The 16,395-nt window shown below is 42.2% G+C and overlaps 1 protein-coding gene across 3 annotated transcripts in view; it reads right to left on the bottom strand.

The window, feature by feature from the left end:
* The window catches only part of LOC126985480 (kinesin-like protein KIF27), a 37,495-nt gene extending 23,773 nt beyond the window's left edge, over nt 1–13,722 (bottom strand). The window contains exons 1-14 of one of the 3 annotated variants that reach the window (XM_050840437.1): nt 13,607–13,722; nt 12,543–12,726; nt 11,900–12,045; nt 11,380–11,502; nt 9,684–9,858; nt 8,642–8,865; nt 7,651–7,863; nt 7,067–7,227; nt 6,402–6,613; nt 5,269–5,464; nt 4,439–4,923; nt 2,238–2,326; nt 1,888–2,046; nt 1,280–1,420 (exon numbers count right to left, since the gene is read on the bottom strand). In XM_050840437.1, the coding sequence (XP_050696394.1) occupies nt 1,280–1,420; nt 1,888–2,046; nt 2,238–2,326; nt 4,439–4,923; nt 5,269–5,464; nt 6,402–6,613; nt 7,067–7,227; nt 7,651–7,863; nt 8,642–8,865; nt 9,684–9,858; nt 11,380–11,502; nt 11,900–12,045; nt 12,543–12,726; nt 13,607–13,636 (2,538 nt within the window). In that variant the 5' untranslated portion in view covers nt 13,637–13,722. Of the gene's footprint in view, nt 1–1,279; nt 1,421–1,887; nt 2,047–2,237; nt 2,327–4,438; nt 4,924–5,268; nt 5,465–6,401; nt 6,614–7,066; nt 7,228–7,650; nt 7,864–8,641; nt 8,866–9,683; nt 9,859–10,824; nt 10,922–11,379; nt 11,503–11,899; nt 12,046–12,542; nt 12,727–13,606 lie in introns of those variants that run through there. The other 2 variants (XM_050840438.1, XM_050840439.1) reach the window with 2 other exon arrangements.
* Between the last annotated feature and the right edge of the window lie 2,673 nt (nt 13,723–16,395).

Raw genomic sequence — 16,395 nt, forward strand, 5'->3', positions numbered from 1 at the left:
GAGAGAGAGAGAGAGAGAGAGAGAGAGAGAGAGAGAGAGAGAGAGAGAGAGAGAGAGAGAGAGAGAGAGAGAGAGAGAGAGAGAGAGAGAGAGAGAGAGAGAGAGAGAGAGAGAGAGAGAGAGAGAGAGAGAGAGAGAGAGAGAGAGAGAGAGAGAGAGAGAGAGAGAGAGAGAGAGAGAGAGAGAGAGAGAGAGAGAGAGAGAGAGAGAGAGAGAGAGAGAGAGAGAGAGAGAGAGAGAGAGAGAGAGAGAGAGAGAGAGAGAGAGAGAGAGAGAGAGAGAGAGAGAGAGAGAGAGAGGAGGGAGATAGGAAGGACAGGAAAGGAAAGGAAAAAGAGAGAACAAGAGAGGAAGACTCAGAAAGAGGGAGATCTGAGAGAAGGGAAAGGGAGGTAGAGAGAGAAACAAGACGGGAGAGAGGAGGGAGATAGGAAGGAAAGGAAAGGAAAGGAAAAAGAGAGAGAACAAGAGAGGAAGACTGTGAAAGAGGGAGATCTGAGAGAAGGGAGAGGGAGGTAGAGAGAGAGAAACAAGGAGGGAGAGAGGAGGGAGATAGGAAGGAAAGGAAAGGAAAGGAAAAAGAGAGAGAACAAGAGAGGAAGACTGTGAAAGAGGGAGATCTGAGTGAAGGGAAAGGGAGGTAGAGAGAGAGACAAGAAGGAGGAGGAGGAGATAGGGAAGGAAAGGAAAGGAAAAAGAGAGAGAACAAGAGAGGAAGACTGTGAAAGAGGGAGATCTGAGTGAAGGGAGAGGGAGGTAGAGAGAGAGAGACAAGAAGGGAGAGAGGAGGGAGATAGGAAGGAAAGGAAAGGAAAGGAAAAAGAGAGAGAACAAGAGAGGAAGACTGTGAAAGAGGGAGATCTGAGAGAAGGGAAAGGGAGGTAGAGAGAGAAACAAGAAGGGAGAGAGGAGGGAGATAGGAAGGAAAGGAAAGGAAAGGAAAAAGAGAGAGAACAAGAGAGGAAGACTGTGAAAGAGGGAGATCTGAGAGAAGGGAAAGGGAGGTAGAGAGAGAAACAAGAAGGGAGAGAGGAGGGAGATAGGAAGGAAAGGAAAGGAAAGGAAAAAGAGAGAGAACAAGAGAGGAAGACTGTGAAAGAGGGAGATCTGAGTGAAAGGAGAGGGAGGTAGAGAGAGACAAGAAGGGAGAGAGGAAGGAAAGGAAAGGAAAAAAGAGAGAGAACAAGAGAGTGTGAGATTGAGGAAAAGTTGTTTGTATATTAACACCAACATCTTCCTCCATCACCACCTTCATCACCACCATCATCACCATCATTACCTTCAGCTGGTGTTGTGTCTCCTGGTGAAGCTGCCTTGCCCTCTCCACCTCCTTCTCCAGCCGTGACATCTTGGCTTCACACTTCTTCCGCGTCACTTCCGCCTCCCCTCCACTCCGCACCAGCTCACGGATGAACGCCTCCTGTGTGTGGAAGGAAAGGTGGATGAATAAACTCTCCTGTTTTAATTTTGTAATTCCATTTTTTTCCTATGCTATCCTCCTCTTCTCCCTACATAACTCCTTTTCTCCTATCATTTTTTCCCAATGTTTCTCCTCTTTTTTTTTTCAATTTTCCCCTTCTATTCCTCTAACTTTCTTTCTCTTTACCTAACTCCCCATTTTCTTTACATTTTTCCCCCTTTCTCTCAACTTCCTTCCCTTTTTCTCTATTTTTTCTCCCTCTTCCCCTATCTTTTTTTTCTTTCCCTCTACTTTTTCTTCCTCCCCTTATTTTTTACCCCTTTTCTCTAACTCTTTTTCCCCTCACCTAACTTACTCCTCCCTTCTAACTAAATGCCTTAACTACACTTTCTCTTCTAACTTTTTACAATGCCTATACCCCATTCCTCCCACTCCCCCCTTCTTCTTAACATCCCTTTCACTCTTACCTTCAGCCTAATCGTTGCGTTGAGCTGCTTGAGTCTCTGCTGGGCCGCCCGAAGCTCCATGCTCGCCCGACGGACCTGCCCGCGGCGAGACTCACGGGAGGCCGAGAGTCGCTTCATCTCCTCCACCAGGGACACCGATTCCTCGCCTACCCCCTCCTGCTGGTGCGGAAGTGGGTGGTTAAGCATAGCAGGGTGGAGGTGGGTGTGAGAGTGTCCAACCCCATCAAGGAAAATAAGGATGTTAAATGAGAAGAAGAAGAAGAAGAAGAAGAAGAAGAAGATGAAGAAGAAGAAGAAGATGAAGAAGAACAAGAACAAGAAAAAGAAGAAAAGAAGAAGACCAACATTACCTTCTGCATTTTCTTTGGCGATTCTAAGATTTGCGACGAAAATGACAAACTTGACTTCCTCCTCGACATACTGGAGTCTTCGTCCGATTCTGAGGGAGAGAGAAAACGGGAATGAGGGACTAAACTAAACTGGTGGGAAGGAAAACGGGAATGAGGGACTAAACTAAATTGGTGGGAAGGAAAACGGGAATGAGGGACTAAACTAAACTGGTGGGAAGGAAAATGGGAATGAGGGACTAAACTAAATTGGTGGGAAGGAAAACGGGAATGAGGGACTAAACTAAACTGGTGGGAAGGAAAACGGGAATGAGGGACTAAACTAAACTGGTGGGAAGGAAAACGGGAATGAGGGACTAAACTAAATTGGTGGGAAGGAAAACGGGAATGAGGGACTAAACTAAATTGGTTTGAAGGAAAACGGAAATGAGGGACTAAACTAAATTGGTTTGAAGGAAAACGGGAATGAGGGACTAAACTAAATTGGTTTGAAGGAAAACGGGAATGAGGGACTAAACTAAATTGGTTTGAAGGAAAACGGGAATGAGGAACTAAACTAAATTGGTGGGAAGGAAAACGGAAATGAGGGACTAAACTAAATTGGTGGGAAGGAAAACGGGAATGAGGGACTAAACTAAACTGGTGGGAAGGAAAACGGGAATGAGGGACTAAACTAAACTGGTGGGAAGGAAAACGGGAATGAGGGACTAAACTAAACTGGTGGGAAGGAAAACGGGAATGAGGGACTAAACTAAACTGGTGGGAAGGAAAACGGGAATGAGGGACTAAACTAAATTGGTGGAAGGAAAACGGAAATGAGGACTAAACTAAATTGGTGGAAGGAAAACGGAATGAGGACCAAACTAAACTGGTGTGAAGGAAAACGGGAATGAGGGACTAAACTAAATTGGTGGGAAGGAAAACGGGAATGAGGGACTAAACTAAATTGGTTTGAAGGAAAACGGAAATGAGGGACTAAACTAAATTGGTGGGAAGGAAAACGGGAATGAGGGACTAAACTAAATTGGTGGGAAGGAAAACGGGAATGAGGGACTAAACTAAATTGGTGGGAAGGAAAACGGGAATGAGGGACTAAACTAAATTGGTGGGAAGGAAAACGGGAATGAGGGACTAAACTAAATTGGTGGGAAGGAAAACGGGAATGAGGGACTAAACTAAACTGGTGGGAAGGAAAACGGGAATGAGGGACTAAACTAAATTGGTGGGAAGGAAAACGGGAATGAAGGACTAAAGTAAATTGGTGGGAAGGAAAACGGGAATGAGGGACTAAAGTAAATTGGTGGAAAGGAAAACGGGAATGAGGGACTAAACTAAACTGGTGGAAAGGAAAACGGGAATGAGGGACTAAACTAAATTGGTGGGAAGGAAAACGGGAATGAGAGACTAAACTAAATTGGTGGGAAGGAAAACGGGAATGAGGGACTAAACTAAATTGGTGGGAAGGAAAACGGGAATGAGAGACTAAACTAAATTGGTGGGAAGGAAAACGGGAATGAGGGACTAAACTAAATTGGTGGGAAGGAAAACGGGAATGAGGGACTAAACTAAATTGGTGGGAAGGAAAACGGGAATGAGAGACTAAACTAAATTGGTGGGAAGGAAAACGGGAATGAGAGACTAAACTAAATTGGTGGGAAGGAAAACGGGAATGAGAGACTAAACTAAACTGGTGGGAAGGAAAACGGGAATGAGGGACTAAACTAAATTGGAATGAAGGAAAAAAAATAAAATAAACTAGTGAAATAGACAAATCAAAAACTAAATTGGTAAGGAAGGAAAATAAAAAGGGTGATAATAGAGGTGGTGATGATGGGGAAGAAGAAGGGAAGGGAGGAGGAGATGGGGAAAATAGCAGAGAGGGGAAAGAAAACTGGTGAAACAAAGGGAAGAAAGAAAAGGAAAGACAACAAAGAAGAGAGGGGAAAGAAATCTGGTGAAACGAAGGAAAAAGAAAAGGGAAAAAAAGAAAAGGGAAGACGATAACGGACACACTATCACCTTGACCTATCATCTAAAAAAAAAAAGACAATAACAACAAAAACAACATCAACTCAAAATCACCATCTTCATCATCACCAAACCAGTCTTACCTTGACCTATCATCTAAAAAAAAAAAAAATTATAATAACAACAAAAACAACATTAACTCAAAATCACCATCATCATCACCATCCCATTCTTACCTTTCCCACTAGATTCACCACCACCACTATCACCACCGGAGTCCGAATCACCACCATCACCACCATCGCCACACTCATCAAGCAGGGACAGAATACACATCTTCTTCTCAGCGGCAGACAGGCATCTCCGTTCGTCTATCTTCAGAGGGGGGGCGGAGGACGGGGGTGTTGGTATGCTTCTATGGGGGCTAATACTGCTGATGTTAGTTCTCCGCGGCGCCCCTTGGAGCCCCCTGTGAAGCCGAGCGGACAACGGGGCTTTTTTTACCAGCTTTGGGGTCTTTAAAATAGCCTTCAACTTCTTCTCCTCTTCCTCCTCCTCCTCCTCTTTCTTCTTCATTGGTAGTCTCACGTTTTTCCTCCGCTCCATTTCCTCTCTTTCCTCCTCGTCTGTTTCCCTCTCCTCCTCGTTCTCCTTCTCCCGATCGCCTTGGTGCCTCCGTCGTCGCTCAGCGCTTCTCCGCACGTTGGCTTGAGTGTCGCAGCTGAAACATAAGAGAAAAGTTAGATATTTCATGGTAGACTCACCTAAGTTTGTTCACAGCCATAATAAAGTCACGTTTAGGTTATTCAATGGCTTCTCTGCAGTTAAATATAAGGGACAAGTTAGGTATGCAATGGTGTATGGTGTAGGAAGCAGGATTTCTTTGCAACTGTGAAATAACTCACAAGAAAGGTATTTAAGGGTAGACTCAACTAATCTTTCTTTGTAGCTGAAAATTAAATCCTCTCCTCTACCTCTCCACCTCTTCTTCTATTCCTCATCCTCAACCCTTCCACCTTACCCTCCCACCTCTCCACTCCCTCCTCCACCACTCCACCACCCCCACCTGTCCTGCACTCCCTCCACTAGCTGCTCGGTGATGCTGGTGAACTTGTTAGAGAGGAGCGCTAGCTGGTCGTAGAATTCCTCCCCCAGCGATGAGATGGTGGACGATGACGCGCTCCTGTCGTCCTCGGTCCCTCCCTCGGTGGATGAGATCGGAGGTGAGACGGTGCCGGTGATCTCAGGCTCGCTAAGCTCCTCTAGGGTATGGAGAGAACTGAGTGAGATTGGATTGTATGGTGCAAGGGATCAAGAACATAAGAACGTAAGTAGTCTGAAAGAGGCCAGATTGAAAGAAATAGAGGATTGACTAAAGAAAATGAGAAGAAATAGAGTTGAGAGTAGAACTGAATAGAATTGAGTGAGACTGAAGTGTATTGAATAAGGGATTAAGTATAAGAACCTATGAAGTCTGCAGGAGGATAGGAGATAGAAAAAAAAGAAGGGAAATAAGGAAGAAAGGAAAGAAATAGAGGATTGACTAAAGGAAATGGGAAGAAATAGAGTTGAGAGTAGAGATGAATAGAATTGAGTGAGACTGAAGTGTATTGAATAAGGGATCAAGTATAAGAACCTATGTAGACTGCAAGAGGCTTTGAGATAGAAAGAAAGAAGGGAAATAAGGGAAAAAGGAAATAAATACCAGATCAAATAAGGGAAATGGGAAGAAATAAGAGATGAATTAAAGGGATATAGACAGAAATAGAGGATGAAGTAAGGAACATGGAAATAAATAAATAAATAAAGATGGGGTTATGGAAGGATATCAAGAAATGGAGCTTTTATTTCACATAGATGGATTGAAAAATTAGACTGAATCAAGAAATTATTGAGTTATTAAACAAACTTGCATTTAAGGTTGAATTTGAATAATTATGAGACTCTGAGACAGGACCCCATATATGTAACTGTCATTTCACAAGTAGGTACACACACACACACACACACACACACACACACACACACACACACACATATGCACATACAAACATTTTCCTCTCCTCCCCCCACACACACATACACGAACACACCAACTCACAAAACCAACAAACAAACACACACCACCACTTCTATTCCTCATCCTCAACCCTTCCACCTTACCCTCCCACCTCTCCACTCCCTCCTCCCTCCACTCACCGATCACTTCCAGCACCCTGTTAGTGGAAGAGTTGAACCGCAGCGTGCCGAGATCCACCCCGATGCACTCTTCCGCCTCCGCCTTCATGCACATCCACGCCTCGATCCGCGTCTTCTCCCCGGCCGTCACCTGTGCCCCCTGCAGGATCCCCGACAGCAGGTCCTCCGCGCTGGACACAAGTTGCTGCCACTGGGACGCCGCGAACTGGAACCTGACGAGGGGAGGGATTTTCGGTTGATTTCTTAAGCTTTATATTTTTTTTCGTCTTTCTTTCTTTTTTATTTCTATTTTCGTTCATTTTTATTTATTTTTTCTTTGTCTCTGATGTTACAAAATGGAACCTGGTGATGCAATGGATTTTTTTTATTTATTTATTTTTATTTTTTTTGGGGGGGGGGGGGAGATTTTTTTTGTTGTTGTTTGTTTGGAAAGGAGGTTGTTTTTTTATTTTTTCTGCCACAGGGACAATGGCACTCTATTTCTCTTTTTTTCTTTCTTTTGCCTCTATGGTTGTCTTGAGTGTGACCTCTTTTACATTTTCTATTAGTTTATGTTTATTATGGCAGTTGCCTTTGATGTATTTTTTTTACCATGTAGTCCTTGATTTTGTTTATGTTTCATTCTCATAAAGATTCTCTCTGACACACCACAAGACACCCCTTACTTGAACATATCCTCAGGTTCAGACGGAGGTGGGGGCGGAGGGTCCTCGGTGGTGGGGCCCGAGGTGGCGGAGGTGGCGGTGGACTGGTGGACTGTGCCGGTGGAGTGGTGGACGCTGCTCTGAAGGCCGGTTAGGGTGGACTGCCTGCTGGTGGACTGTTGCTGTGGAGAGAGGAAAGAGTGTGAGGGAGTGAGGGGGGGAGGGAAAGGGGGACGGGAGGGGGAGGGGATGAAGGAGGAAGGAAATATGTTGATGAGGAGGAGGAAGGAAAGGAAAGGAAGGAAGGAAGGATAGAAGGAAGGAAGGAAGGAGAGAGGGAGGGAGGAAGGATGGAAGGAAAAAGGATGGGGAGAAGGGTAGGGTGAGTGTAAGGTGGAGGGAAAGAAGAAAGGAAGGAAGGAAGGGTGAGAGGAAAGGAAGGAAAGGAAAGAAGGAGGGGAAGACAGGAGGGAGAAATAGAACAACAAAAATAAGATAAAAAAAAAAAGTTGTAGATACGAAAAACAAAATCATGGAACACAAAAAACACACACACACAAAAAATAAACAAACACAACTGCCCCCATCCCCCCCCCACCACCTACCCTAAGAGTGGTGTGCAGCGAGGAGGGGGTGAGGGTGGTGGCGGAGGAGGAGGCCGGGGCGCTGTTCTGGATGGCCATGTTGACAGCGGGGCAGTTGAGGATATACCGCGCCATGCCTCCGTACTTGAGCGTGTGGAAGGTGGCGTCAAAATCCTCGGGGGAAGGGGAGAGGCAGCAGACCATGAGGCAAAGGCTGTTCCCCCCGAAGGCGTCCTGGTGGGGCATGGGTTAATGTTTACGATGTTTATTATGCTTTCAAGGGTGTGAAAAAAAAGAAAACAATAATGAAAAAAAAAAGTCCGCTACTTATTGCTTCTAGGTTTTCTATTCCTTCAATTCTTCCTTCATACACGATATTTCCTCTTTATCCACACTGCTAACAAGGAATTTAGACTATTACTAATGTTGGTTCCTGTTCATTTTATTCATCACAAACATCCCAACACAAGAATCGCAAGAAGAACAAAAAAATAGTTAATTATAGGAAGGATTGAAACATCTTACTTCTTTAGTCATCAGTGTCCATTTCTACTTAGGTTCTAATTCCATGTTATTAATGAGTATGGAGTTACAAGCTAAATAAAGCCTTGTGTCATGGAGGTGTTTAATCTCATATACTTTACACCCGAAAGAAGAAAAATTTTGTACAAAGAAAGAAATTTATATGAAGGAAACTGGAAAGGAGAGACTAAAGAAGATAAAAAACTAGATCGCAAATAAAACTGAACCACACCTTGAGTATATGAATGAGTCTCAATTCCTTATAACCAGGTACAGAGGAAATATGCGTAGGAAGGAAGAAATGAAGAGAAAGAAAACTGATAACATAGGAGTGACTGAATGAAAATTAAAAATAGATAACAGAAAGAACTGAACTGAAGTGAAAAGAATTGAACTTGGACGAAAAGAAATTATATGAAGCAAAAAGAATTGAACTGAATTGAAATGAAGGGAAAAGAAATTATATGAAGTGAAGTGAACTGAATCCCACCTTGAGAATATGAGTGAGCCTTGATTCCTTGTAGGGTACGGGGCCGGTGTAAGAATGGTCGGCCAGGTAGTGGATTACGTTGCTCAGCGCCTTGAGGTCTGAGTTGAGGAAGAAGGAGTCCTCGCTGGGGAGCCCGAAATCGCCGTAACCGAACTGCATCAGCCGCTCGGACCCGCCCAGATCGACAAAGTTCATGCGTGAGTAGAGGTACTTCATCTTGCCGTCTGGGAAGGGAAATAAGAAGAGAAAGAAGGGATGGTTCATGAGGTACAATTTCAAGTATTTTCTTATAGTGGAAAGGGGAAAAAAGGAGAGAAAGAAGGGATGGTTAGAGGTACAATTTCAAGTATTTTCTTATAGTGGAAAGGGGAAAAAAGGAGAGAAAGATGGGATGGTTAGTGCGGTACAATTTCACATATTTTCTTATAGTGGAAAGGGGAAAAAAGGAGAGAAAGAAGGGATGGTTAGTGGTACAATTTCACGTATTTTCTTATAGTGGAAAGGGGAAAAAAGGAGAGAAAGAAGGAATGGTTCATGAGGTACAATTTCACGTATTTTCTTATAGTGGAAAGGGGAAAAAAGGAGAGAAAGAAGGGATGGTTCATGAGGTACAATTTCACACATCATCTTATGGAAAGGGAAAAAAAGGAGAAAGTGAAGGGATGATTAATGGAGTACAATTTCACAAAGACAAAACTGAAAAAAAAGTAATCTAACCAAAAACCATAAAAAAACAGCAAAAAAGAAGACTAAAAATGAAAGAACAAAACTATACCAACCAAAACTAAAGACCGAAGGAAAACACACAAAAAAACGAACCTGACCTGATTATAAAAGACACCAAAAGGAACATCAAAAATAGAAAACAAAATATGAAAAACAACCTAACCAAACTGAAATGAAGGGAAAAGAAATTATATGAAGTGAAAAGAATTGAGTTGAAATGAAGGGAAAAGAAACAATATGAAGTGAATAGAATTGAGCTGAAGTGAAGTGAAAAGAAATGAACCTACTACTACAACCTAACCAAACCCAGCCTTACCCGCATCACTCCACTGGTGCTCGAGGATGAGGGAGAAGATGGCGTGCGAGGCGGCGGGGTCGTGGCTGTGCAGGGCGGCAGTGTGACGGTGCACCAAGCCGGCCTCCAGACAGTTGATGACCTCCGTGATGTTGCTGCAGTCGATCACGTTGAGGCCGGGGATGACAACATTGCCCTGCGGAAGGTTGAATGGGATGGTTAGTGGGGTACACCTGTATTCTGACATCTGAAAAAGGAAAAGAAAATGGGATAAAGGAAAGAAAATGTCGAAAAGGAAAAAGATATCCCCCCTCAATCACTTTTCTTTTTCAATGCAGGGTATATATAGGGTATAAAAATTAGGGAGTAAGGTCAAAATTAGGGGCATACATCTGAAAAAGGAAAAGAAAATGGGAAAAAGGAAAGAAAATGGTAAAAAGGAAAAAATATCCCCCCTCCCTCACTTCTTTTTTTCCTTAATGAAGGGTATAAGGTATAAAAATAAGGGAATAAGGTATAAAAATTAGGGGCATACATCTGAAAAACGAAAAGAAAATGGGAAAAAGGAAAGAAAATGCTAAAAAGGAAAAACTATCCCCCTTCCCTCACTTCTTTTTTTCCTCAATGAAGGGTATAGGGAACAAAAATAAGGGAGCAAGGTATAAATATTAGGGGCATACATCTGAAAAAGGAAAAGAAAATGGGAAAAAGGAAAGAAAATGGTAAGGAAAAAAATATCCCCCTTCCCTCACTTCTTTTTTTTTTCAATAAAGGCTAAAGGGTATAAAAATAAGGGAATAAGGTAAAAATTAGGGGCATACATCTGAAAAAGGAAAAGAAAATGGGAAAAAGGAAAGAAAATGGTAAGGAAAAAAATATCCCCCCTCCCTCACTTCTTTTTTTTTTCAATAAAGGCTAAAGGACATAAAAATAAGGGAATAAGGTAAAAATTAGGAACTGGCTTTTTTTTTTAGTAGCGAGCTTTTTTTCACTTTTTTTTATGCCCTTGAACTGACTCCTCTGCTGTAAAAAAAAAAAAAAAAAAAAAAACAATATGGCTGGCCTCAGTGCTCCTCTCCATGACATTGGCCCGTGAGCCTGTGGTGTGCAAGAGCCTATTACCCTGTGACATAGGTGTGACATCCAGGCTACTACAGTTTACCTTCCCCAGGTTTCAGCAGGTACCATTTTATCGACCAGCCCAAGAGAGAAGGCGAACAGCTGGATGGGCTGTATGTTGACTCCTCCATCAATACAACAAGATGCTTAGAGCTAGAATAGGAAGTGGATTAAGTTATTAACCCGGTAGCTGCGGGGATCATGTCTCTTAATGGTCCCTCTAAGCGAGAAAAATGAGAAAAAATCATCACTCACACAAACCATTTCATAATATATAGCAAAGCATTTGTGATCAGCTTATGTATCATCTATTTTGGGGGGTTTATATCATGGCACAAATCTGGCCCATCGCTGCTACACGGTAAAGCCACAAATCTGGCCCGTCGCTGCTACACGGTAAAGCCACAAATTTGCCCCATCACTGCTACACAGTAAAGCCACAAATTTGGCCCGTCGTTGCTACCGGGTTAATAGAGAAGGTACAGTAAGGGGCAGAGGAGACACACTTATACACATTTCATTCCCATTTCTTCCCATACACACATTCCTCTCCTTCTCTCCCTTTACACACACCCTCCCTCTTCCTCCTCCCCCTTACCATGTTATCCTCGAGAACATTAAGCTGCAGGTAGGAGTTGGTGGCCGAAAGCAAGTCGTACACGGCATCGCGCTGCACCACCAGGTAACTCACGTGGATGCGGTACTCGCGCCCCGGACACTCCTGGGCCGAGGAAAATTAGGGGCAACTTAAGTATTTTTTAAGAAGAAAACGAAGAAGATGATGATGAAGAAGAAGAAGAAGAAGAAGAAGAAGAAGAAGAAAAAAAAGGAGAAGGAGGAGGAGGAGGAGGAAAAGAAGAAAAAGTAGATAAGAAGATGAAGAAAAAGAAGATAAAGATAAAGGAGATGAAGATAAAGGAGAAAAAGAAGAAGAAGAAGAAAAAGAAAAAGGAGGAGGAGGAGGAGGAGGAAACAAAGAAATAGAAAAGAAGATAAAGAAGAAAAAGGAGAAGAAAAAGATGATGATGAAGGAGAAAAGAACAAGAACAAGAAGAAACAGCTTAATGGCAAAAACAAAAAGAACAAAAAGAAAAAAAACACAACCCAGACTTCCGCACCCTCATGAGATTAAAGATGTGTCGTACGGCCTGGGGAAGGAGCCCAAACTCCTCCTCATTCATGGCCCAGAGGAAGTCCGGCCCCGTCAGTGTGTAGGTCTTGCCGGAGCCACGCTGGCCATACCCCAAGACCGTCACGTTGTACCCTGGGGGGGGGGAGAGAAGGGGGGAGCTAGTTATTGAGTGAAAAATATAAAGAAGGAAAAGATTATGGCAGGAATGATATATAAGTGGAAATAATAAGAAATAAAGACAAATAGTAAACAATAAATATATAAATAAATAAATAAATAAATAAGTAAATAAATAAAGACAGTCACTTAGAGGAGCAGCACCAGCCTCATTTCTTATAATAAAAACTCTGGCACACTTTTTTATTCCTTTTTTTGCACTGAACTATTTCCTCTTCGGTAAAAAATAAAGTGAAAATAAAAATAAATAAAATAAAACTCCAACTCTGAACCTAAAGTCAGTGAAGTCAGTAAGGCTCCTCCCGATATTGACCTCTCTTTTGATTCTTTTTTTAGGAGCAGCGAGTAGCGAGCTTTTTTTATTATTGTTTCCTTTTTTTGTGTGCCCTTGAGCTGTCTCCTTTGATGTCAAAAAAAAAAAAAAGGCAAGTCAGCAACAGTCAGCCACTCACCCTGGAAGAAGCTCAGCACCAGGTCCGCCAAGCACGCCGAGTACAGCTCCTTCTGCGTCACGTCGGGCCCGAAGACGGCATCGAAGTCGCAGAAGTGGTCGTAGCCGAGGATGACCTGCGAGGAGGCGGGCGCAGCCTCCACACACGTCCCCTGACTTTGCTCCTGGGCATTGCAGGGCCGGACCTAAACGGAGACACAGCAGGACGTCTTTTTACCCCAATGTTACCCTAGTGGTCTTGCCCTCAGCCCTAAAATATGTGCTCTCCCTGCCCCCCTCACCCTTCACCCCCACATGTATGGTTAGTTTTACAAGTCCTAACCGTCTATTAGTCCATGACACAGGGAGAAATGAGGTAGAGAAAGGACAGAGAGAAGGGATAAAGGACAGAGAGAAAGGATAAAGGACACAGAGAAAGGATAAAAGACACAGAGAAAGGGCACATAGAAAAGACACCAAGAAAGGACAAGCAGGACAAATGAGGGAAAGAACACGAGAGGGAGAGAGAAAGGACAGAAAGGACACAGAGAAAGGACAGAGAGAAAGAATACAGAGAAAGGACACAGAGGGAAAGGACAGAGAAAGGATACAGAGGGGACAGAGAGAAGACACAGAGAAAGGAGAAAGGACACAGAGAAAGGAAACGGAGAAAACAGAAAAGACAGAGAAAGGACAGACAGGACAAAAGAGGGAAAGGACACGAGATGGAGAAAGGACAAAAAGGACAGAGAAAGGACACAAGAGGAAGAGAGAGAACACGAGAGGGAGAGAAAGGACACAGAGAGAGGAAACAGAGAAACAGAGAGAGGATAGAGAAAGGACACAGAGAGGAAACAGAGAGGATAGAGAAAGAACACAGAGAGAGGAAACAGAGAAAGGATACAGAGAAAGGATACAGAGAAAGGACACAGAGAGAGGAAACAGAGAAAGGATACAGAGAAAGGACAGAGAGAGGAAACGGAGAGAGGACACAGAGAAAGGAAGTGAAAGGATACAATATATTTACTCTCCATTCCCCCACACTTCACCCCACACCCTGGATGGCTAAGTATAGGTTCCCCTCACCCTGGAGACCACTCTGATGGGCACCTCCATGGCTACCTCACCGACGCCTCAACATTCTCGACAAATTCTCAACAGATTTCTCTTGGACATGTTTGTCAACAAAGCATCACCCGGGTTATGTAGTGGATTTATCTAATTTTAATCATCTAACACGTAATAAAACACGTAATTACTCAATACATTAAACGTTTTCTACTTTTTATAGTCTATTTAAGAGACACATATACGCTAGATACAATAATTATGGTTAAAAATGCAAATACATAACACGGAGATAGCCAGACCAGGAGGCTGCCATCGGTGCTAGACTCTCAACAACTAAACATTATTTATAAGAGATTCACGTACTCACGGGCCTTAAAGTTGATTCCAAACAGCATCAAACATATTTCCACAGACGTTAAAAATGTAATCCGGCGGCCAATAGTAAAGAATGATGAGTTACACCACCACCACCACCACCACCGCCACCACCAGTCATCATTATCATCATCAGCCGCTGCTACTTTCAAGTCTAGCGAGTCAAGAAAATAAAGAAATAAAGAAGAACAGGACAAAATAAATATAAGAAGAGAATAGGAAACAGAACAGTGAGGACGAATCACGGAGTTCAAGTTAAATATATGCGAAGAATTAGATAGAAAGAGCAGGGAGGGAGATTTTAATATGTAGCCTATATATATAAAATTAATGAACGATAGTAATATTAAATGATCTAAATATCTATACAATACGAAGAAAAGTTGGATAAATAAACCACCAAAAATACTGATAAAGGTTCTACATATCGAAACAATACTAAAAAAAAATCGAAATAATGCATAAAAAAACACGTTATCAACACGAACCAGGATTTCCTTTAGACATCAGGAGAACAGGAGGAGGAGGAGGAGGAGGAAGAGAGAAAGGAAGAAGACGAGGAGGAGGAAGATAGGAGAGATAAAAAGGCGCCATAGTGTTAGAACCGTGAGAGACAGGAACCCAGGGAGACGGCGTTCGTGTGCGTGCGTGTGTGTGTGTTTGTATGAAGATGAGATAGAAAGAGAGATTGAAGATAATGATGTGAAAAGATACATAGAAAGACACACGGAACAGAGATAAGAGAGAATGATACAGAAAGAGGGAGAGAGAAACGAACGAGAGGAAAGAGAAACAGAAAGACAGAACACAGAGAGATAAGAAGAAAAAGAGGAATAGAGAAAGAAGAAAGAGGAAAGCAGAGAAAGAGAGACGAAGAGGAAAACACAAAGAGGAAAAGGAAGACTAAAAGAGTGGAACGAGAGACAGAGAACAGAAAGAAATATAAGAAGAGAAAGACAAGGAAATATAAAGAGAAAAGAAAACAGAGAAAAAGAAACGAAGAGAAAGACACAGAGAAAGGAAGAGAGAAGAGGAAAAGGAAACAGAAATAGACAAGAGAGAGAAACAAAAGAGCGAAAAGAAAAGAAAAAGAAAGGAAGGAAACAAAAAGAAGAGAGATAAAGAAAGAAAGAAAGAGAAAGAAAAACAAAAACAAACAAAAGAAGAACGGGAGACAGAAAAAGAAAGAAAGCGAGATTAGGAAAAATAAAGGAAAACAGAACGAAAGACAGACACAGAGATAAAATAAAAGAAAAAAAGAGACAACGGAAATGGAGAAAGAAAACAATAAACAGTAAGAGAGAGAGACAGAAAGAAAAACGAAGAAATAAAGGAAAAAGAGAAAGAAAAAAGTAGATTATTATACAGAGAGAGACAGAGCAAGAAGACGAGATAGAAGAAAATGAGTGAATACGGTGAGTAGTATTAATAGTAGTAATAGTAGTAGTAGTAGTAGTAGTAGTAGTTGGGAATAGGTTTGAAAAAGGAATATAAGTATAGTAGCTTCCTCGAGGCTGGGCGTTCTGTATCGTCTCCGCCAGTTCTTCTCCCCCGCACAGTTGCTATCCATTTACAGGGCCCTTGTCCGCCCTCGTATGGAGTATGCCTCTTACGTGTGGGGGGGCTCCACTCACACAGCTCTCCTCTCCTCCTCTTACTGATAGTCTTCTACCTCTTAAATTCCGCCGCCATGTTGCCTCTCTCTCTATCTTCTATCGATATTTTCACGCTGACTGCTCTTCTGAACTTGCTAACTGCATGCCTCACCCCTCCCGCGGCCCCGCTGCACACGATTCTCTATTCTTGCTCATCTCTATACTATCCAAACCCCTTATGCAAGCGTTAACCATCATCTTCACTCCTTCATCCCTTGCAGTGGTAAACTCTGGAACAGCCTATAATTCCTTAGTCTGTATTCCTCCTGCCTATGACTTGTCCTCTTTCAAGGAGGGTGTATCAGGACACCTCTCCACCCGAAACTGACCTCTCTTTTGGCCACTCTATTATTTTCTGCTGTTGGGAGCGACAAGTAGCGGGCTTTTTTTTATACACTGTTTCTGTTGCCCTTGAGCCTTTTGTTGTAAAAAAAAAAAAAGTAGTAGTAGTAGTAGTAGTAGTAGTAGTAGTAGTAGTAGTAGTAGTAGTTGGGAATAAGTTTGAAAAAGGAATATATGTGGTGGTAGTAGTAGTAGTAGTAGTAGTAGTAACATAATAATAATAATAATAATAATAATAATAATAATAATAATAATAATAATAATAATAATAATAATAATAATAATAATAATAATAATAATTATAATAATAAAAATAATAATAATAATAATAATAATAATAATAATAATAATAATAATAATAATAATGACAGTAGGAAATAGTCAGTGCCGCCCCTTACATATCAACACCTACGCCTGGCCCCTGTGCTCACC

The sequence above is a fragment of the Eriocheir sinensis genome, chromosome 59 (assembly GCF_024679095.1).
Source record: "Eriocheir sinensis breed Jianghai 21 chromosome 59, ASM2467909v1, whole genome shotgun sequence".
NCBI classification, from domain to species: domain Eukaryota; kingdom Metazoa; phylum Arthropoda; class Malacostraca; order Decapoda; family Varunidae; genus Eriocheir; species Eriocheir sinensis.